Genomic DNA, 24,132 nt, shown 5'->3' on the forward strand with positions numbered 1-24,132 from the left:
CAATATTTATCCCTGAAACAAGTTGTATGCTGAATAGAGAAACATCGAACCGGAAATGCATGAATAAGCCACATGTCTTGTTCTGTTATAGTTGTAAATTTATTGTAGTAGAAAACAGGATGAAAATTGAATCATTAAAAAAAAATTTTTATACATATATTTTGAAGTGGAAACTACAAGAAAAGAAAATCTATATTCAAATCTATCATCAACCATAAGGCCAATATCACAGTGACAATTTACCTGCACTTGTCTCCATGGATGATCAATAAAATTCAACAGAGAAACCTAATGATTATGATTTTTGTGCAGATATAAGCTTTCGGTACTTGTTTGGTGTAATGAAGACATTAAAAACTGAAAAATATTTTTAAAAAAACAACAAAAAAAAATCAATATAGTACGTACTTGTTATGGAATAAAAATTATACCAAAAGAATCACTTAATTTGATCAAGTATTTTTTTTTTACAGAGGAAAATCAAACTTTAATGAAATCAATCGTGTCGCGGCCATCTTGTTTATTTCGCAGATGAGGAGAGGGGGTGCCAGTGGAGATAACTCCTATCACTGCTTAAAGTTTGTCAAAATTTAATGAAATTATTTGGAAATATGGGGCAGAAAAATACTTAGATAAATATTTTAGTTGCTTTTCACTTATTTTACAGTTCCTCTGTCCTTTTTTAATCTCTTTTTCATTTAATTCCTTTTTCGTACCATCTCCTCATTAGTGAAATAGCAAGACACGATCAATCTCATTAAAATTTAATTTTCCTTTGTAAAAAACAAAAAAGACTTGATCAAATTAAGTGATTTTTTTCTGTATAAACACTTTATTCCATAACGAATGCGTACAATATAATTTTTTTTTTTTCAATATTTCTATTTTTTAATGTCTTGATTAAACTAAACAAGTACCAAGCTCTCAAATGCCCAAGTTATTCAATCAATTTGATAAGACACTTTAATCTTTCAAAGGAATAATCAGGTTTTCACATGAAGGGTGATAGAAAGAAAACATTACAGAAGAACAGAAAATAACTTTTGATCAGAACATCAGGGGGCGGGGCAATGTTTATTACCATTTCCTACTGAATGATACAATTTAGTTTACTGTAATGATATTGAAGATCTCATAAAAATGGGTGTTACTGAATACAAGTATGAAGAATTAAATTTCTTTTTTGACCGCTTGAAAAGGAGGATTAAAATTTTTACATAATGGTAATAAATATGCATGTATTCGTAGTAAGCACTCTACGATAATAAAGGAAGAGTACGAAAATGTGAAGCATGTTTTGGATAAATTGCATTATTCAGAACATCATTATGTGATTTGTGTGGATTTGGAAATGGTGAACTTTCTAATAAACTAACAGTCACGTTATACAAAATATTGTTTTTTGTGCCTATGGTACAATAGGAATAAAATAGATTACATAAGGAAAGACTGGCCTTTGAGAGAAACTTTGGAGATTAATGATCATTGTTAATGAACCACCTTTTAAAGAAATAAAATTATTACCTTTTCATATGAAATTGAGACAGATCAAACAAGTGGGCAAAGACAGAAACTGTTTTTACCATTTATACAAACCTCTTTTGGCTTAAGCAGTGAAAAACTCTCGGATAAGAACTTTGATTAAAGATCCAATATTCATGAATTCAATAACTGATATAAAATGTTCTATATTATTTAATTGGAATTCATTATTGAGATGAGTATTATTTATTAATTTTATTTATTGCGGACTATTATCCTCATCTTTTAGTTGTTTCACCTTTCCACCAACTATTCGCGGTTACCACCTGACGAAGGCCAGAGGAATAGTTGGCCGAAACGTCAGGAAGCAACAACTAAAAAAAGATGTGGATAATAGTCCGCAATAAATAAAATTAATAATCAAATCTTCTGTTTATAAATTATTTGTGAATATTGTTCAACTTTTTCTAAGAAACCACAAAGTTAGCAACTATGAAGATGCATGGAAATGTTTTAAATGAAACGAATAAATTTAATTATAACTAGAAATTTTCTTATTTAATACTTTCTCTATTTAACATTCTTTATTAATACAAGTTTGATTCTTTTCCTCAAAAGAAGTTTGATTCTTTTTCCTCAAAAGAAACACGGTCCTCATGTACGATCTTTGAGAAATTAAGAAGGCCTTTCAGAGGGAGAGTATCGGCTGATACCACCAGATAAGAATAAATGCTGAAATTTTTTCTCTTTAATTTAAGAAATATAAATTTATACAGTTCAAACAAATTTCATAAAATTTCATTTTTGGTACACTTAAAACCTGATCTGATTAGAAAAAAATGGACCTTTGTATTTTTGGCTTCAGCATATTCAACTTATCCTGACAGCAAAATGTGTTGATCAGTGAATCTTAGTCTCATCAAAAATCTGTTTCATTTCTTTTTGAAATTTGTCCATTAAAAAAAAATTTTTTTTTTTTTTTTTTTTCATTTTTTCATAAATCTCTTCAAATGATTCAAGTTGCTTTTTCTTTATTAATAAAAAGATCATATTTAATAGCGATGAAAATTATTTCATGAAATTTAGTATAGACTTATTTTAAGAAATTAAAGTTTATAAGTTTTATAAAAGATTTTGTTTTTCTCCACAGGTGATGACAGCAGAGGAGCGTGCTGCTATTGAAACAGCTGTAATCACATTCTTCAATCAAGTAATATCCTGCCATTCCCTGAACCAACATCTTTTTGCTCGTGTTCTCTGTGAAGTCATTAGAGAGCAAGGTTCTGGTAGGGATCATTTTTAAAAAGAAAGCTAAAATCAGAATTATAAGTAATAGGAATTGCTTAAATTTCACATTTTGCTGATTCCTATTTCCATTGGTGTATATTTTCTCAAAACAAATTATGAGGATGGAATGTAACTAACCTAAAACTGTATTACATGTTAATTAAAATAATAAACAATGTAAATTAGCTGCAAGACTATACCTCTGCCTGAAAACATAAGGATGGGACGAAGTCTTATCTGGGCTTTTTTTTTTCATATTGTATGAAGTATTTTCAAACTTCATGGAAACAATAACTCAAAACATATTTATCTAATAAGGCTGAAAGTTTGCATCGTGGTCATTAAGCGTCCGGACATCAAATTTGAAAAATTGAAATTCCACCAAACTTTTAAAGTTATCACCAAATTGTGGCTTTCAGCTTTTCTGTAATCTTGCTCTTTGATCAAAATATGCTAAAATTAAATTAGATCAAACTTGGTGATGATTTATTAATTGATCTGAACTGTGCATAAACATAGCAACAAACAAACTCAACCAAAAACATAACACTTGCCTTTACAGGTAACAATGAGATAGTTGAATAAGTTTCATTGACACTCAATACTTAAATGAGTATGAACAGATTTTATTATTTTATATTTTTTTAAGGAGTGAAAGAAATATTTTTTTAAGGAGTGAAAGAAATATTTTTTTAAGGAGTGAAAGAAATATTGTTTTCCTTTAGTTTAGGAATATAAAAGAATGATATTTGACTTTTGACTTGAAACTTCAGTTCAAATCAGAAATGACGTTCTAGTCAAACAATAGTCATATAATAGTAAAACGATTATCAGTTTTAATATTTTTGGCTAATCATGGTTGTGTTTATCATTCGAAATCATGGTTGTGTTTATCATTCGAAATCATGGTTGTGTTTATCATTCGAAATCATGGTTGTGTTTATCATTCGAAATCATGGTTGTGTTTATCATTCGAAATCATGGTTGTGTTTATCATTCGAAATCATGGTTGTGTTTATCATTCGAAATCATGGTTGTGTTTATCATTCGAAATCATGGTTGTGTTTATCATTCGAAATCATGGTTGTGTTTATCATTCGAAATCATGGTTGTGTTTATCATTCGAAATCATGGTTGTGTTTATCATTCGAAATCATGGTTGTGTTTATCATTCGAAATCATGGTTGTGTTTATCATTCGAAATCATGGTTGTGTTTATCATTCGAAATCATGGTTGTGTTTATCATTCGAAATCATGGTTGTGTTTATCATTCGAAATCATGGTTGTGTTTATCATTCGAAATCATGGTTGTGTTTATCATTCGAAATCATGGTTGTGTTTATCATTCGAAATCATGGTTGTGTTTATCATTCGAAATCATGGTTGTGTTTATCATTCGAAATCATGGTTGTGTTTATCATTCGAAATCATGGTTGTGTTTATCATTCGAAATCATGGTTGTGTTTATCATTCGAAATCATGGTTGTGTTTATCATTCGAAATCATGGTTGTGTTTATCATTCGAAATCATGGTTGTGTTTATCATTCGAAATCATGGTTGTGTTTATCATTCGAAATCATGGTTGTGTTTATCATTCGAAATCATGGTTGTGTTTATCATTCGAAATCATGGTTGTGTTTATCATTCGAAATCATGGTTGTGTTTATCATTCGAAATCATGGTTGTGTTTATCATTCGAAATCATGGTTGTGTTTATCATTCGAAATCATGGTTGTGTTTATCATTCGAAATCATGGTTGTGTTTATCATTCGAAATCATGGTTGTGTTTATCATTCGAAATCATGGTTGTGTTTATCATTCGAAATCATGGTTGTGTTTATCATTCGAAATCATGGTTGTGTTTATCATTCGAAATCATGGTTGTGTTTATCATTCGAAATCATGGTTGTGTTTATCATTCGAAATCATGGTTGTGTTTATCATTCGAAATCATGGTCGTGTTTATCATTCGAAATCATGGTCGTGTTTATCATTCGAAATCATGGTCGTGTTTATCATTCGAAATCATGGTCGTGTTTATCATTCAAAATCATGTTTTTTTTTTTTTTTTTAATTACATTTTCACCCCAAACAAGGCAAATTGCCACTTTGGTGTAGGGGGCTACTATCAGGGGCAACAACTACTGGGGTACTATGTAGGGATTTGGGCAGCAAGGTGTCGGTTCACGTTACACTTGAACTTCTGCACGTCAGTACTGTTGGGGAAGCAGGGACCTGGAATGGAATTCCAGAGTCTTGCGGTTCTGGGGAAGAAACTATTGGAGTAAAAAGACCTTTTACATCTAGGGATCTCTACAGTGTGGGGGTGAGATTTAGCGGCCTGTCGGGTTTGTCGAGGGTGCTCACGTCGTGGGGGCACAAGTGATTGCAGTTCGTCAGAGCATTCACCACTAAAATACTTGTAGAAAAGGCAAAGGGATGCAACATTTCGTCGATGGGGCAGAGGCTGAAGCTTAGATGCCAGTTCATGGCCTATCAGGTTTGTGACTCTCTTTTGAACCTTGTCAAGGAGCGAGAGACTAGTAGCAGATGCACGAGCCCAGATGTGGCAGCAATACTCCATACATGGGCGAATGGTGGCCTTATAGAGGTACAGGATACTTTCGGGTGTTAGTAGTTTTCTAGCACGATAGAGAGAGCCTATCTTTCTTGCAGCGGCCCTGGCAATGCCTTCAATGTAATTGTTCCAACTCATGTTTCCTGTGAACGTTAGGCCAAGGAGTTTGAAAGATGGACTCTCAGATAAAGAGTCGTTGGCCATTGCTATGGGTGGTAGAGGGTTTCTTGTAATTATTGAATGAAACTAGTTTAGTCTTGGCAGCATTGAACGCGACCAACCACTTTTGTCCCCATTCCACTACAGATTGGAGGTCTTCCTCTAGTGTTTCTGCCATTTCTTTAGAAATGTGTTCATTCGTCTTCCTGTCGTGCCTGCCATAGAGTGTAGTGTCATCAGCATATATACCCATCTCAGAGGCAATGTTGTCGGGGAGGTCATTTATGAATATCAGGAACAATAGAGGTCCAAGGATAGAACCCTGGGGCACCCCCGCATTTATATCATATTGTTTAGATGTACGACCGTCGAGGACAACCTGGATTTTTCTCTTATCTAAGAAGGATTTAATTATGTTAAGTATTCTACCAGTGATACCGTATGATCTGATTTTACTGAGGACATACCCTGTCAAAAGCCTTAGATGTATCTAGAGTTACCGCTCTGCCCTCCCCCGCTTTGTCCAGTGAATGGTATATACGTTCAGAGATCACAGTTGGGATGTCTGCTGTGGAACGGGCTTGTCTAAATCCATATTGTTTGTCAGTCAGTAGTTTAGCATCTGTAAGATGATGGACTAGAGCATGGTTAATTATGGTCTCAAATATTTTGGCAAAAAGTGGGAGGAGGCTAATGGGGCGATAATTTGATGGGTCTGTCCTTTCGCCAGAATTATTGAATACTGGTACAACAGAAGCAGTTTTCCAACAGCCCGGAAAGCAAGCTTCATTAAGACATTTGTTGTAGAGTTTGGAGAGAACTGGAGCTACTTCGGCTGAGCACTTTTTTAATAGCACAGCTGGGATAAGATCGGGTCCACATGCTTTTGAGGTGTCAAGGTTTTTTATGATAGCATGCACCTGAACAGGGGTGGTTTTCAGATCGTCTAGTGTGGCGTCTGTCCGCATAGGAAAGTCAGGTAGGGGGTGGTTGGAAGGGTCCAGTGTGGAGTTTGAGGCAAACCGACTGGCAAGCATGTTAGCCTTGTCGGTTGCTGAGGAGACAACCTCGTGATTGTTGGTTAGTGGGGGAATTGTTGATTGCCCATTATTTACTACACTGTTGTAGAATTTCCAGAAGTCTCGAGTTCCTAGTTTTTGTGCTTCGATGCGCTTTTTAGTGGTTTCCGTAAATTCTCTCTTAGCTGTCGCTATTTCTTTCTTAACGTTATTTCTAGCTTCTATATACTTCAGTCTGTTTGAACTGGACTGATGTCGGTTAAACCTATGGTATGCATGCTGCTTTTGAGCAATGGCAGTTGCACAAGTCGACGTAAACCATTGGAGAGAGTAGGGCTTACTATAAAATTTCCGCATGGGAACATGCGCTTCAATTGCAATTTTGAACCAGTCAGTGGTCTCGTTTGCACATTGTTCAGCAGGGAGAGAGAAAATATTTTTCCATGGAGCATCTCTAATTAGTTCCCTGATGGCTTCCCAGTCAGCCTTATTATAATATCTCGTTGTTTTGAGCACTGGCTCTTCAGTTTTGGGTTTAGAGTTTAGGGCGATTTCAACCATTATCACTGCATGATCAGCGTTCCCGATTGGGCTGTGGGCCTTCGTTATGCAGTCATCGGGAACTGTGGTCAAAAACAGATCTAGAAGTAATGCGTGTTGTTCTTCCTGGTCAGGGAAACGGGTTGGAAACGTAACAATTTGTGATAGGGAGTGAGATATAGCGAAGCTATGGGTTGTGCTGCCCGCTGCATCTGTGTGAGTAGAGAATCCAAGCCAGTTTTTGTGGTGGACATTAAAGTCACCAAATACATGTATTTGTGCGCTAGTGTCGAGGGACAGTGCCGTGTCTATGCTGTCAGATACTTTGTTTATTATGGAGCAGTCCTGAGTCGAGAGAGAGCGGTAGAGAAAATAATAGTAGCTAATATTGTGTTGCATGTTTAGTCTAAAGCACATAAAGGCTTGATCATCTGTTTCTAGGTTTGTTTCTCTAGTCAAGGGAAGGGTATTACGAATGTAAACTCCAAGTCCGTGCATATGTCTGTCAGAGTCCTTACGGCAGAGTGGGAGATATCCAGGCATGTTAAAGTGGTTAGAGGGAATGGAGGAGTGTAGGTTAGTCTCACTTAGTGCTAAGATATCCGGGGTATTTGTTAAGAGAAATGCTTCAACATCAGCTAAGTTAGTTCTAAGCCCACGGATATTTGTGAATGAGAGCCTCAAGGGAGGAGGCAAGTTGAATTTGTTTGTCCCTAATCCTGGTTTAAGCTTATTTTTAAATTGTACTGTCGTCTTATTTTTTTTTTAAGAGTTTCGGTAAGGGGGAGCTAAACAAGAGGTTATGCAGAGCTTCAGACATGCATCACAAGTAGACCATCAGCTGACCTTTCTCCAATTAGGATTGTGGCCTCAGGAAAGCCCACCGGGGATGAGTGCAGGGTCCCTTTCCATGCGCGTCATGGCACTACAAACAACCCGATATTATTCAACTGTTGATGGAGCAGCCGCTCTAAGCGCTACCAAAGAGTTAGGGCTCCTGTACTACCAGTCGGGAACAGCAGCCAGGAACTGTCAATCCGGTACCCTCAACCCATGAGAAGAAGGTCAACCCAATCTAATCGCTCAGGCATATCTTATACTCAAGCACTCCCAAATGTTCAGCTTTAGGGGTGGGGTGTGCTGGGAATGGGGAAGAATGGCGTTCGTTGCCCTAGCCAGGAAACAAGATCTACCACTGGGTGTTTCTGTCGAATCACCGAGATAGTGTCTCTGCGCTTGACTAATAGGCAAAGAAGGAGTATGGAAGCCTGGCGATAGACAGAGCCTATCTACTCCTTAAGCAATTTAGGTTTGCAAACCGGTGAATTTGTTTGAGTCACCAGCTCTAGGAAGGTTGTCATCCAAGACTGAAGAGGCCTCTCTCCCCTTTGGTTTAGTTTCAGAGTTTTCCTTCTCCTAGACGGATGATCTGGGAAGACCTACTGGGTTCGTCAGCCCTGAGAGGGTTTTCTCCGCGCCTAGGTTCTAATCCAGGTATTTCTGCGACCCCGCGTGGTTAGTGTTAATGGGTTAGTTTGTGGGGGATTATATCTCTACTGATTAGTTACACTCCTCAAAGTGATTTAGGGATATGCTATTTACTTGTTAATGGATAAAGGGGGTGGGTAAAGTTCATGCAGTGTAAGCGTCTATGATTGTAAGAGGGCTTGTTAGGGAGGAGATAATGTGATTTTAGTCTTACCCTTTTTTTTTTATTTTATTTATGTTAGCTTAGGTCTAGGATAATGTTACAGTATGAGTAGGTATTAAGAATTGAGCTACGAGTTGTGCCCGAGCTATTTTAGATGATAGGAGGGTTAAGATGTAAGTGCAATATAGTATGGATAAGACAGCAAGTTTTGAGTCATGCGTAATTAGGTGAATAGATATATGGGCAGGTTTTCAGTAGGTGCGAATAGAGTTGAAGTTGTAGTTATTTTCTAGTAAGAGTCATGGGGCATTTTGCATAACAAGGAGTGTCGTTTCAATAACGTATTAATCGTTGCAAAACTCGAGGAGACAGTTGTGTAGTGTAGATCGCTTTGTTTCTGAGTACTTTGGCTGTTAAGTACCTGCCTCTGTGTGCATAGGCTGTTAAATCTCTTACTGGATAGGAATGAGCTGTAATGCATGCCTTAGAGGTAGAAATGTATAGATGTTTAGTGATGGCTATTAAAACATTTTGCATGTGAGGGATTAGGGGCTGGAAGTTAGCGATTCCACTACAGATGCGGGGCAATGTGGAAGTTTAGTGGCGGATAGGTTGGAAGGAGTAGATTGTTAGCATTCAAGAGAAGAGGGGTTATTTATTTACAGATAGATTTCCATTAGGATTTTTGAGTTACAGGTAAGGTTTAGTTTGAAGAAGAGGGAACTTTTTTTTTTTTTTTGCATGCAGGTAAGACAAACGCAATCGTCTTGGAGGTAAAATGTATAAGATTCCATAGCTAGCTATTAGGTTTTTTCCTCTCAGTTATAGGAACAGCTAGTTCGTTGGGATTTGGAATTGTAGTCATTAAGGTCAGGCGCAGAGTGTTGCATCTACTCAGAAAATTAGCCCTAGTATCACAGCTGGGATTATGTATATTGCAGTTACAAATATAGTGACAGTTAAATTATGAGCCACGTGCAGTGGTTTGGTATGGTATGGGTATCATGGAGGACACTTTAATACAAGCAAGCGTACGTACGGTGATTGCATATATTAAGTATACTACTTAAATAAAGTTCTTCTGTCTTCTATAGTAGAAAGAAAGGTATTCCTAGCTCTGTTCTGTATTTTTGTATAGACTATTTGTTTCCGAGTAAGTTCTGTCCACAAAACGGCTCGCATGGAACTAAAATGTTAAAGACCATTTCTACGCATATCTAATTAGAATGCATTAAATAAATTTAAAGAGAAGGTATGAACAGTTGGTTAAAGCTAAAAGAGAAAAAAAAAAAAATAAAAGCAATAAAAAGATAATAGAAACAGCTCGCATGGAAGCAAAGAGTTAAAGACAATATATGCGCATATAATTAAAATACATAAAATAGTCTAATTTAAAAAGCAGTTGCCATTTTGGTAAGATTAGGATTTGTTAAGTCACTTAGCTGTTTTTTTCTTTGCCCACTACATTTTGTCACGACAGTCAGCGAGCGTAACCAAGTTCTTAGTGTGAAGGTACCGTCGGTGGGGGCTTCACTTTCTTTCCCCGGATTTTGTATCTATTTATAGAGCGCACATGTGTATGATAATTTTACTTTTTATTTATTTTTATTTTTTTTTAGGTTAAGGTTCTGTCTTCTATAGTAGAAAGAAAGGTATTCCTAGCTCTGTTCTATATTTTTGTATAAACTATTCGTTTCCGAGTAAGTTCTGTCCACAAAACGGCTCGCATGGAACTAAAATGTTAAAGACCATTTCTACGCATATCTAATTAGAATGCATTAAATAAATAAATTTAAAGAGAAGGTATAAACAGTTGGTTAAAGCTAAAAGAGAAAAAATAAATAAATAAAAACAATAAAAAAATAGAAACAGCTCGCATGGAAGCAAAGAGTTAAAGACAATATATGCGCATATAATTAAAATACATAAAAGTCTAATTTAAAAAGCAGTTGCCATTTTGGTAAGATTAGGATTTGTTAAGTCACTTAGCTGTTTTTTTTTTTTCTTTGCCCACTACATTTTGTCGCGACAGTCAGCGAGCGTAACCAAGTTCTTAGTGTGAAGGTACTGTCGGTGGGGGCTTCACTTTCTTTCCCCGGATTTTGTATCTATTTATAGAGCGCACATGTGTATGATAATTTTACTTTTTTTTTTTTTTTTTTTTTTTTTTTTTTTTTTTTTTTTTCTAGGTTAAGGTTCTGTCTTCTATAGTAGAAAGAAAGGTATTGTGTTTATCATTCGAAATCATGGTTGTGTTTATCATTCGAAATCATGGTCGTGTTTATCATTCGAAATACTGGTCGTGTTTATCATTCGAAATACTGGTCGTGTTTATCATTCGAAATCATGGTCGTGTTTATCATTCGAAATCATGGTCGTGTTTATCATTCGAAATCATGGTCGTGTTTATCATTCGAAATCATGGTCGTGTTTATCATTCGAAATCATGGTCGTGTTTATCATTCGAGATCATGGTCGTGTTTATCATTCGAGATCATGGTCGTGTTTATCATTCGAAATCATGGTCGTGTTTATCATTCGAAATCATGGTCGTGTTTATCATTCGAAATCATGGTCATGTTTATCATTCGAAATCATGGTCGTGTGTGAGACTAACCGTAGCCCTCGGCGCAAGAGGGTCCGTGTGTGCCTGGCGTGTGGGGTGGTGGCTGATCCTGTGGTCGGGGCAGCGGAAAAAAGAGTTTCAAGATGACGCCTGCCTGCTTTTATTAGAGACGGAATCTCGCAGGATCGCAAATTAGCTAAGCCATCTTGAGGAATAAAAATCGGTCCATTGGAGGTGCGAGGCAGTCGGGTTCTGACGTTCGTGGCGATTAGTACAGTGACCGTTGGGTTCCGTTTCTATTCGTGCAGTCAGCTGAGCTTTGTTAGTTACCTTCACGCCGTGGCTGTCATTGTTTGTTGGTTTGCTGTGTGTTGCTGTGGTTCTTCAGTGAAACGCTTCTTCGCCCACGACGAGACCCCCCGTCTCCTACACAAGATACTCTTACAAGCTATTTCGGCCCCCCCACTCTGAACTTGGTTTTCTTTTCTTCAATGGCGGATAGGTTCGATCTAAAGTTGATACCGGAATTCGACGGATCCGACCCGGTACTCAGCTGGGTTGAGAAGGTCGAGTTACATTGTCAGTTGTCCGGCGTGAAAAATGTCGAGCGCGTGATTCCTCTGCGGCTGACCGGCGGGGCCTTCGCTGTATATCAGCAACTCAGCGCTGAGGAGAAGTGTGACTACTCGAGTATCAAGGCCGCGTTGTACAGGGCGTTCGCCACTGACCCCGCCACTGCATGGGAGCAGTTTGAGACGAGGTCTATACGCTTGGGCGAAACTGTGGACGTGTATCTCGCCGAACTTAAGAAGCTGACGGTGTTGTTCGGCGGTCTTCCTGAGAGGGCCCTAGCCTACAAATTTCTGTCAGGACTCCCCGCTGGAGCAAAGCAGCTCCTGCGAGCAACCTCTACCATGTCCTCACTACCGCTGAGTGACCTAGTGGACAGAGCCAGGACAATAATGAAGGATGACTCGACGGTGCAGGAACCGGTAATCGCCGTCGCACAGGCCCCACCAAGTGGCGAAGGACCGTCTCAGGGACCCAGCCCGCAAGGTGATGTCATCTGCTACAGATGCAACAGGCGGGGCCACATGGCAAGAAATTGTAGAAGGCGATCGACAGCTGTTCGCTGTTACCGCTGTAACAAGACTGGGCACATGGCCCGAGACTGTGCGGGAAACGGGGACGGGGACAAGGTGCCAGTGCCGACCTCTTCCCCGAACAGAAAATAAACAAGGCGCTCCCTGTCATTCAGGTCCGAGTTAATGACACGTTATGTTCAGCCCTCCTTGATTCCGGTTGCTCCCGCACCATAGTGTGTGCGGACTTCTGTCGGGCGTGGAAAAAGAAGAACGTCAGGATAACTACCATTACTGGAAAAATACGAATGTGTTGCGGCGTGAGTGTGGTACACATTCGCACAAGAACTGGGAACTCGGCCAACGTCGAAGCGCTGGTGACACGCGAAAAGCCGCTGAGTTTCGACCTGTTGCTAGGCTACGATGCCATCAAAGCTCTGGGCGGCGTGCGCATAACGCGCGCTGGCGTTGTAGAGTTTCAGGATAGGCCCCCGGTGTGCGCAGCACTAAGAGTCGACCAGCCGGACTTCAGTGCGGAATTCGACGACCAACAGAAGGCGTGGACCGCCACTTGGAGGTGGTCAGAAAACAAGGAACCGGCCAAACTACAAAACAAAGTGGCAGAGTACCGTATGCCCGACCAGATAAGGCCTGCATACGAAAGCGAGCTCCGTGAATGGATTAAGAACGGTTGGCTGATTCCATACCCCTATGACAAACTTGGACCCCCCAAGGACCTGATACCGCTGATGGCAGTTGCCCAACCTAACAAGTCAAAGGTGAGGCCGGTAATGGACTACCGTGAGTTGAATGCGCACGTTGATGCGTTCACAGCGGACGCCGACGTCTGTGCCAGCAAGCTGCGAGAGTGGCGCCGGCAGAGGTCCAATGTGTCCCTACTGGACTTGAGAAAAGCATACTTGCAGGTCCGGATCGGCGAGGCGATGTAGCCTTCCCAGACAGTGATGTTTTCCGGGAAGAGATACTGTCTTACGCGACTCGGATTTGGGCTAAACGTAGCACCCCAGATAATGAAGGCTATCGTCAATGCCGTGTTGTCACAAGAAGAATGGATCAGAAAGGGAACATCGGCGTATATTGACGATATATACGTGAACAAAGATATTGTGTCCTCTTCGCGCGTAAGATCCAAACTTGCCGAGTTTGGTCTAAACTGCAAGGACTCTGAGCGGCTTGAGGATGGTGCCCGCGTATTGGGCTTGAGCGTTCAAGAGGAGCGAGGGATCCTGAAGTGGAGGCGTGGAACCGCAGTTCCCGACGTACCCGACGTTTACACAAGACGTGCCGTGTTCTCCCTGTGCAGGAAACTTGTGGGGCACCTTCCAGTATGCGGTTGGGTTCGTGCAGCGACAGGCGTCATAAAAAGGAGGGCAAATGCGGTCACCAAAGGCTGGGACGATGAGATAACCGACAAACTATTGGTTCGAATGTTAAAGGAGACCGTCGCTAGTGTGAAAAAGAATGACCCCGCCACAGGGGACTGGTGCGTGCAGGGAGACGAACTGAGCGTGTGGGTGGACGCAAGTTCTCTAGCGATCGGTGTAGTTTTGGAGAAAGATGGGGCCGTAGTTGAGGATGCCTGCTGGCTGCGACCGGCGAATGATGCTGCCCATATCAACCTGGCAGAACTCGACGCTGTAATAAAGGGCATTAACCTGGCACTTCAATGGGAAGTGAAGAAACTGCGTGTGCACACTGACTCACTTTGCGTGCACCACTGGGTGTCGGACACACTCACGAGCAAGGCCAGGGCACGCACCAAGGCAGCCAGCGAAATGCTGATAAGACGGAGGCTCGAGACTGAAAAAACTGGTGACGGAGTACAACCTGTCCGTAGAAGTAGTGCTCGTCACCTCGGACTACAACCTAGCCGACAAGCTCACTCGGGTACCACGGAGATGGTATGAGGCTATGAAGAAAGAAGCTAAGCCATTGCCTCTGTGTGCTGCCTCCGTCGAGGAGGACGAAATAAGGAAGATACATCACGACAGTGGGCACCCCAGAGTACAACAGACCTACTACTTTGTGAAGTTGGCTAGACCATCAATACCAAAAAGCGCAGTAAGAGCAGTGGTCAGGGAGTGCCAAACGTGCCAGTCCATCGACCCCGCCCCAGCCAGATGGCGGAAAGGACAGCTGGGAGTGGACGCGACTTGGAGTCGGTTGGGTACGGATATAACCCACTACGGCAGCCAACACTTCCTCACGCTGATAGACTGCGGGCCAACGAGGTTCGCGATTTGGCGCCAATTAGCGAGGCAGGATTCCACCAGTGTCATCCACGAATTGGAATCCATATTCTACGAAAGGGGGCCGCCTAAGGAGATCCTCACGGATAACGACACGGCGTTCTGCAGCAGGGAATTTAGGCATTTTATGGACAACTGGGGGATCCGCCTTCGACACCGATGCGCGTATGTGCCGAGCGGCAACGGCATAGCGGAGCGATGCCACCGAACCGTGAAGAAGATCGCGGCCAGGAAGAAGTGTACGATCGCGGAGGCGGTTTACAGATACAACACAACGCCTAAGGACACCGTGACTGGCGGCAGTGCGCCCACTGATGCGATTCATCACTACCACGTGCGCGTCAAGGACGTTGAAGTGTGTCTACCCGACCAACGAGAACCCCAGGGGACGTACCAAGTGGGAGACACCGTCTGGGTGAAGCCACCTGGCGGCCGGTGCACCAGCAACTTTTGGAGGGGGCGGGTCACCGGCGTCATCAGTGAACAGGCCATACTAGTCGATGATACTCCGCGCCACGTAAGGGATGTCCGGCCCGCTCTAAGCGCTGACCAATCGGCAAGCAGTGGAAGTAGCGAGTCATCCGACGATGAGCGATGGATCCAACCCGTGCCCTACGAACCTGGTGACTCAACTGCGAGCAGTGGAAGGAGCGAGTCATCCGACGATGAGCGATGGATCCAACCTGTGCCCCATGGACCTGATGACTCAACTGCGAGCTCTAATGCTGATGCTGATGCTTCCGATGCCACTTCTGAGAGCTCCGATGAGGAAGTCCCGGCAATACCCCTCCGCAGGAGTGCTCGAATCAAACGGCCACGTCCGCCGTGTCACGTATGTGATCTGGAGACCAGGGGGGAGTGTGAGACTAACCGTAGCCCTCGGCGCAAGAGGGTCCGTGTGTGCCTGGCGTGTGGGGTGGTGGCTGATCCTGTGGTCGGGGCAGCGGAAAGAAGAGTTTCAAGATGGCGCCTGCCTGCTTTTATTAGAGACGGAATCTCGCAGGATCGCAAATTAGCTAAGCCATCTTGAGGAATAAAAATCGGTCCATTGGAAGTGCGAGGCAGTCGGGTTCTGACGTTCGTGGCGATTAGTACAGTGACCGTTGGGTTCCGTTTCTATTCGTGCAGTCAGCTGAGCTTTGTTAGTTACCTTCGCGCCGTGGCTGTCATTGTTTGTTGGTTTGCTGTGTGTTGCTGTGGTTCTTCAGTGAAACGCTTCGTCGCCCACGACGAGACCCCCCCGTCTCCTACACAAGATACTCTTACATCGTGTTTATCATTCGAAATCATGGTTGTGTTTATCATTCCAAATTAACTTTGAAAATGTAAAAATTGCCAATGAGATCATAAGTTCTAAACTAAAGAAAAACTGGGTTTGCTCTAGCACCCCTATCCTAAAGAATTAACATTTTTTTTTGTCTTCTGTAATGTAAAATTTACGAAGAATATTTATCATATAATTGTAATAATTTTCTTTGCTAATAACATCTGGAAACAAAATGATATGAGGTGCTTTCAATAAATTTCTTAACTTTCTTGTACAGGCATTTAAAATTGTTGTAGACTCTTGAAAATTCAGTATGTTATTGCTATACATCTTATGATATGACTAATTTTTATGATTTCAGAACAGCTCCAGCAGGAATTGGAATACAACCTACTAAAGTTTGATTTTCACAACTGGTGAATTTCCAAAATGCAATCTGGACGTGAGGACAATTTCGAAGAATGATATGCAATAAAATTCTGTTTTAAACTTTGAGAAAATCCCAGAGAAACATATAGAATACTTCAAACTGCTTTTGGGCAATTTTGCATGAATCGAATATCAGTTTTTGAGTGGCATATGAGAGTCGAGGAATACAGAGAGTCTGTGAAGGATGATGAGAGGTGTGGGAAGGTTAAGGAAATCAGAACATCAGAGTTGATTGGCCAAATAAAGAATTTCATGGATAAGGACTGTTATGTGTTTACAGAGGCAATAAGTGCACAGTTGGAACTGTACACACAATTATTCGTGAGGAACTGAAGATGTGGAAGATTTGCATGATGTTTGTCTCAAGGGTGCAGTCCACAACTCCATCCTTATAACAGACTATTTGACCAAGATGGACATCAAGACAGTTCCTTACCCTCTCCTATATATACTCCAGACCTTGCTCCATGTGACTTTTGGTTATTCCCCAAGCTAAAAAAAACAGTTTTCGTTATTCCCCAAGCTAAAAAAAACAGTTTTGGTTATTCCCCAAGCTAAAAAAAACCTTTTCGTTATTCCCCAAGCTAAAAAAAACCTTTTCGTTATTCCCCAAGCTAAAAAAAAACCTTTTTGGTTATTCCCCAAGCTAAAAAAAACTTTTTGGTTTTTTCCCAAGCTAAAAAAACTTTTGGTTATTCCCCAAGCTAAAAAAACTTTTGGTTATTCCCCAAGCTAAAAAAACTTTTTGGTTATTCCCCAAGCTAAAAAAAAAACTTTTGGTTATTCCCCAAGCTAAAAAAAACTTTAGAGGCTGTTGTTATGAGACAATTGAAATAAAAGCGGCTGTGACGAGCGGTTTTCACACAAGCAGACTTTCATGAAGCCTTCCAGAATTTGGAACCGTACATTGCAGCCGGAGGAGATTACTTTGAAGGGGACTAAAGTTTCATATGTGTAATATCAATAAAATTGCCAACACAAAAAGTCTGAATACCTATTGAAGGCACCTTATACTTGAATTAATTTTATTATTTAAACTATGCTGAATCTATTTGTATCCCAAAATAAATTGATTGAAATCATAAATTTTTTTAATTGTATTTTAATTATTACATTTGATAGTAATTCCCTTTGCACTTGTACATGGTTTTCTTTTGTTGACAATTTCAATAAGAAAAGATGTTCAATTAATAATGTATGTATATTTTGTCTTTTAGGGCCAATATCATCTGGTCCCCTTTTATCAGGATTCACTCGCAGACTATTTCTCCAAGTTCTTTTGGAAGAACCTAAGATTTTAGTGTCTTTCAAGTCTTCCCCTCACAACAGCCGTCTTCAAGTTCAAGGTTGTTTTAGTCAATTACAACATCCTTGCTTTGGAGCTGGTCGACATTTTCATACAGTTACTGTTGGATTACAGACGAATTGTGAAGAACTTATTAATAAAATATCAGGTAAGAACAGACAGGTTTACATATTCTATTTATATTTTTATAAATGTACTAGCTGTACCCTGCCACGCATTGCAGTGGCTCAATTTGGTGTAATGGAAAAATTTAATAAAGGAGAAAATGCATGTTTCTTATATTAGTACAGCAATCCACTGCAAAAAGTGAAAAAGAAGGCGAAACTGAAAAAAATGGTACTCTTGCAGAATTTGATCTGGATCCTCGAGAGTTTCTGTCAATCATTCATGTTTTGGACTTGACCAACAATCAGTGGATGAAGCCGAACGTAGCAAAAATGTTGAAACGCTAAATGCTTTTTTTTTTGTTGTTGTTTTAAAAAATGTGAGTTAGTAATTAATATTTGGTTGATGGTGGGGGGAGGGGGGTGGTTACTATACACAGATTCAAAAACGTCGTCCAAAAACAAATAAATGAAAGCAAAGGTAAGGTAATTTACGTTTCTACCTAATTGGATAATTGTTTAGTGTTTTTATGTAATGTAAAATGTTTAATTGGCTCAAAAAACAGAAATGGTCGCGGATTCTGTTGAATACGTTAAGTTTGGGAAAGTAAGTTGAAAACTAAAACCTATACAAAACAGTGCCTGAAACTCACCGAACATATGTTACCATGACATAGACTGGCATAATCGGTAGGTTTCTGACAGTATTTTGTATAGTTTTTTTAGTTTTAACTCACTTTCTCTAACTTAGAGTAATCAACAGTGTCCACCACCATTTGTAGCTTTCAAATACACCAATAAACACTGTTTTTCGAGCCGACTAAACGTTACATTAAATGAAAAGGGTTTATATTACTAAACACAGATACAAAGAAGTTGTCAAAAAATAAATATATAACAAATAAATGTTATCAAAGGCAAGAAAAGTAAGTGTTCTACCTAACTGGATAAGATTTTAGTGTTTTTATGTAATGTATAATCGGTTCAAAAACATTCAATGTTTATCAGTATATCTGAAAAATACAAATGGTGGCAGACTGTATCGAACACGTTAAGTTTGGGGAAATTTTGGGAAAATGAGTTTAAACTAAAAAACTATACAAAATACTGTTAGGAACTCACTCAATATATGTTACCATGATGTAGGCTGGCATATAATCGGTGGTTTTAAACTTTTGCTTGATACAGGTGACGACTTTTAAAAGTCCCTTTTAGTGATTACCTGGTTTGAGGATATTTGTACAACTAAACGGCAAATCTGCTCAAAAAAATCCGGTATTATTTTACTTTAAGGCCCGTTTCACGTTCATATATAACGAAATATTTTATTGTAGATTTCGGTGTGCTAAAAACGAATCTGCAAACCGTTTATGTAGCAAAAAAAAAGTTTTCATGACATTCATGAAATTACTTTTTCGAAAAGTGGGTGATTTTAACTTAGAATGAGCACCCACTTTCTGGCCACCTGGGAGAGGGGCATTTTTCTGTTTTTTGGCTAAAAAGTTTTTTGTTTGATTTCTTTTGCATGGTAATAACCCCTGAACTCTGGGACTATTTTTCATTTAACAGCCGTAGCCTTCGTTTACGCTATGCGTAAGCATAAACGAAAGCTGTTTAGCCAATAAACATGGTAAAAAATCCCCCCTCTCTCAGGTGGCTAGAAAGTGGGTGCTCATTTTAAGTTAAATTTACATGGAAAAGTGATCGCCACTTTTTCGAAAAAGTAATTTCTTCATATCATAAAAACTATTTTTTTGCGACGGAAACGGTTTGCAGATTCGTTTTTAGCACACCAAAATCTACAAAAAAATTTTTGTTATTTACGAACGTGAGACGCACAGCCCTTAATGGAAAATTATATCAAAAATCCGGGGGAAAATAGTTTTCAATAAAAACAGCAAATGAATTCAATAGAAAAAAAATGGATGCTATTTTTTTTTTCTTTCTGTGTGTTTCTTGGCTAAAAAGTCTTTTTGTTTGATTTCTTTTGCATGGTATTAACCCCTGAACTCTGGGACTATTTTCCATTTCACAGACGTAGCCTTTGTTTATGCTATGCGTGAGCATAAACGAAAACTGTTAAATATGCATTCGCGTACCAAACTGCCTTGTCAAAAAAACCTTTAAGCCAATAAACACGAAAATAAATGCCCCTTCCTCAGGTGGGTGCTCATTTTAAGTTAAATTTACATGGAAAAGTGATCACCCACTTTTCGAAAAAAAAATTTCTTCAGATCATGAAAACTATTTTGGTACTCCTTGGGCGTTGAGTTCCATGGCGACCCGCAAAATTATTTAATGGTCATACCCTTAGTACCCCCCTTGTCAAGGCTAACGCATGCGCACGTAACATTTTTTATTTATTTACTTACGTAGTGGAGTTTCTATACTGATAGGTTTTTTGAAATTTTTCCACTGGATTATTATTGATTGAACACTAACCAGATTATGAAAAAAAATTGAAAAAAAAAAAAAAAATCATTTCAACTTTTTAGTTACCACGTTCTGGTAAATCGGTCACTTTTTATTTATTTATTTTTTTTTCTAAATACGGAAGTGTCTTCGGGAGATATAAAATGGTCGCATGTTGACGAAGCAATGTATCGGGAGGCGTACGGGATTAAAAATTATTGGTAAATTTTTAGATTAGGTCCACCTCCTCAATATTCTTTTAAATGACAACTTGAAATGGTTTTCGACTATGCTGAATACGAAAATCGCATCGAAATTTTGCAGAAATAAGTAGTTATCAAGATATAAAAAGTTGTATTATGCATTGTAATCTTTGGCGGCCATCTTTTTTACATGTGTGTATTTGTTTATGGCGCGTGTGCACGTAAAAAGATGGCCACCGAAGAATACAATGCATAATACAACTATTTATTTCCGCAAAATTTCAATGCAATTTGCGTGTTCAGCATACTCGGAAACCTATAAATGTCGTCATTGAAAGGAAAATTGTGGAGGTGGACCTAATCTAAAAAAATACCAAATTATTAAACATTTCTCCAGCATGTTAGTGAAATTTATAATACTTTAAAAAAATTAAAAAGAAACAAAACAAAAGTTTTGAAAAAAAACTCACCTTTCACAAAAACAATTTAAAAAAAACAAAAAAACACAAACTGACTAAATAAGTAAAAAAAAAAAAAAATAATTAAAAATCTCGAAACTTTATTTTCATGAAAACAATAAAAAAAGTCCTGTTCTCTCTATTTTTTTTTTTCTTTGAGAAACATATATATATTTCTGACTTACAAATGCGGTAGAGACTCATTATTTTTACTTTCTATGGTTTTGATATACCGCGTTTTTATTGCTTACAAAATGGGTGACTGATTTATCAGAACGTTGTAACTAAAAAGTGAGCACCACTTTCAAATGTCGAAATAATGATTTCTTTTTTACATTTTTTTTTTTTTAATAATCTGTTTAATTAGTGTCCAATCAATAATAATCCAGTGAAAAAAAATTCCAAAAACCTATAAGTATAGAAATTAAGCATGGGAGTAATGGTTGTACAACAGAACAACGTCGCCTTTCGCACTTTTACAAACATTTTTTTAAAAAAGTAACTAAACCATTTATTGATAATTTGTCACGTGTACAAACATTTATTTATTTACGTAGGCTTAACTCCTTTCATGAATAAGAAAAGTTTTACTCTTTAAGAATAATAAAAGGAAAAAGTTACTGAACATTTATAAAAGGACTTCTTTTCATGAAGGCCAGAGGAATAGTTGGCCGAAAATTCGTGAAACAACAACTAATAAAGATGAGAATAATAGTTCGCAATAAATAAAAATGGTGCTAATGCAGAGAGCGATCCGCGCTATTTTTTAAATCATATTTCCACGTTTAAATAACGTTTTACGATATGTTTTTTTTTTTTTTTTATTTATTCAATTGTAAGGTTAAAGTACAGAATAGGTACAAAACATCCTTACCTCCCCATGTTAAGAATGACTTTTTAAATAATAACATTATTTCAGCACGGATCACTCTCTGCATAAGTAATCTTATATAGAAAAACAAAAAAAAAACTCAAAAGCAAGCAACAAACATTTTTTTTTTGGCCTTATATAATAAAGAAAAGATGTGTAAATTAAAAAATTTGGAAGATAAACAAATGAAATGTTTTTTTTTTGTTTTGTTTTTTTACTTATCGAGTTAACAGAAAATGAAATCTTTCGTCAATTCGTGGCTGTGAAATGAATCGAACCGGAAGTTCAGTTTTATCAACAGAGCAGATTAGCAGTAACGTTTAAAAAAGTATATTTATTTTATTTAATATTTTAATTTTAATTAGGAAAATTTATTTTAATAACATAAAAACATACCTCGACTCTAAAAATGGGTTGTCTGAAAATTTCAAATAAATTGGTAACGTAGAAATATGGTTTTATTCTTTTAGAACGAACCAACTTTACATTTTTATATATATAGATTGAAAGCATTTACCTTTGTTAAATGATATTTAGAAATGAAGAAGTTATTTAAATAATGCTTTTCCAACACTTGTTAGTGAAGAGATTTTTTAAAGTATTCCATCTCACCTTTCTCTCTTGGTATACTTACCTATTTAAAAAAAAAAAAAAAAAAAAAAAAAAAAAAAGTAATGATTGATTACCTAGAGTCACCACTGTGTGTGTATAATTTACCGGAAATGCTCTTAAATATTTAAAAACTAGTAGGACCCCTTATACCGGTGTTGCTCGATGGAAGTATGTCACAAAACCAGAACAGATTCAGAAAGGATTCCCCCTCCCTCCGAAAACAAATTAAAGTACAATTGCTAGTGGGAGTCACTGCCATTCCTGGAAAATAGCAGGAAATGGTAACCATGGCCCAAATAAAATTTTCCAGCTTCTATTGTCAGGTTGTGATCGTCATTAATGTTGATTAATGCTGTTTTGGGACAATTATTTATGTTTACTGGCATCCGCTGGTGGACACTGGTTGCCTTTGCAACTGGAACTCCCTGGCGGCTATGATCTGTGTTGGCTTCCATTGGAATACTCCTAACTTAAATTGGTTATCAGACACTGACTGTCACTGGATGCCTGTGTCAAGGGGTAATGATCACTTGCAGTTAGTGCTATATTGAGGCATTTATTGGTGAACTTTGGCTGCTTTTACAGCTGTCACTGTCATTTCCTGGTATACAGTGTTGATCACTGGCAGTCATGAGCAGTATCTCCATTTGACTGCTTCAAAATGAAATTGTGGAGGATGATTTAAGAATTTCCTGGATCAATCTACATCAACTGGTTACAACAACTGCATGATGAATATTTAGGCAATGACTCGATCTAAAAAAAACAGCCATTGGAAAACATTTGACGACTAAAAAGATTCAAGAAAAAAGAACACACGGGGAAATTCAAAATAATTTTTTCCTACACTCGGGGGAAATTCGAAACTTCAAAAGTATTTCTTTTTAAAAGTTCAGTAAAGAAAGGGGAAAAACTACTTGTCAACATTTGGGGGGGGGGGGGCAACATTCAATCGTAAAAATCCGCAAACACAGGATAAAGAAGACTTTAAAAAAAGGACAACAATTCTTGCCGAAAAAAGGATTTTCCAAAGACGTCAAAAGCCTTATCTTGCTGTCAAAAAAGCTAGAAAAAGTGTAACTTTGAGTAAAAAAAAAAAACTGAAAACAATTGCGTTGAGAATTATTACTACTGAATCAATGATACCAAGTTTTCAGTAAGTACAAAAAAAACAACTTTTTTTCCATTTATTTTTTATTTATATACAAGTAATGTTGAAAAAAAAATTGCCGTTCTAAAATGCATGTCTTGCTAATACATCTTATGGTTAAAAGGCATTAGCATTGAGAAAAGAAAAAAAAAATCACACAAATGCAGCAAAAGTAAATGATCGTATATTTTATTTTATTGGCTAAAGCGAGTATTCGCACAAATTAAAATTACGTCAGATTTTAATCTGATTAAAATAAACTTTTCACTAATCGACGGCTGCACGTTGAAGAAGGAAAAAAACGATTTCGCTAACCACGACACAAAGTGTTAACGAGAAAAGGATATTCTTTTTCGCACAGAAATCGAAAAGAATAGCTAATATTAAATAAATACTATAAACTCTCTTTCACAGATAAATAAGTAATTTTTTTAAGGAAAAAAGAGGGAAAAATGTGTAGGATAAACAAGGAATTGAGTGCAGTACAAAAATTGAAAAAAGGCAAACGCAATCTACTGCTTTCTGTATAAATGCAAATGGCAAATGATTTTCTCAGGAAAATTGCCACACTAGGAAATAAATATATGAAAGAAATATTCATTAAATAACCAGGTACGAATTTTGCAAATGTTTTTTTCTGTAGAGTTGGTACTATAGGAAAAGTTAATCAATGAATTGTGTTG

The 24,132-nt window shown here is 38.2% G+C and overlaps 1 protein-coding gene across 2 annotated transcripts in view; it reads left to right on the forward strand.

The window, feature by feature from the left end:
* Positions 1-24,132, forward strand: part of LOC145255729 (dual E2 ubiquitin-conjugating enzyme/E3 ubiquitin-protein ligase BIRC6-like) — a 515,468-nt gene that overhangs the window by 335,640 nt on the left and 155,696 nt on the right. For both annotated transcript variants that reach the window (XM_080114338.1, XM_080114339.1), the window contains exons 44-45: positions 2,633-2,768; positions 17,551-17,787. In XM_080114338.1, coding sequence (XP_079970464.1) covers positions 2,633-2,768; positions 17,551-17,787 — 373 coding nt within the window. The remainder of the gene's footprint in view (positions 1-2,632; positions 2,769-17,550; positions 17,788-24,132) is intronic.

Source organism: Euprymna scolopes, chromosome 31, assembly GCF_053919585.1.
Source record: "Euprymna scolopes isolate OS-2025 chromosome 31, ASM5391958v1, whole genome shotgun sequence".
In the NCBI taxonomy this organism is placed as follows: Eukaryota; Metazoa; Mollusca; class Cephalopoda; order Sepiida; family Sepiolidae; genus Euprymna; species Euprymna scolopes.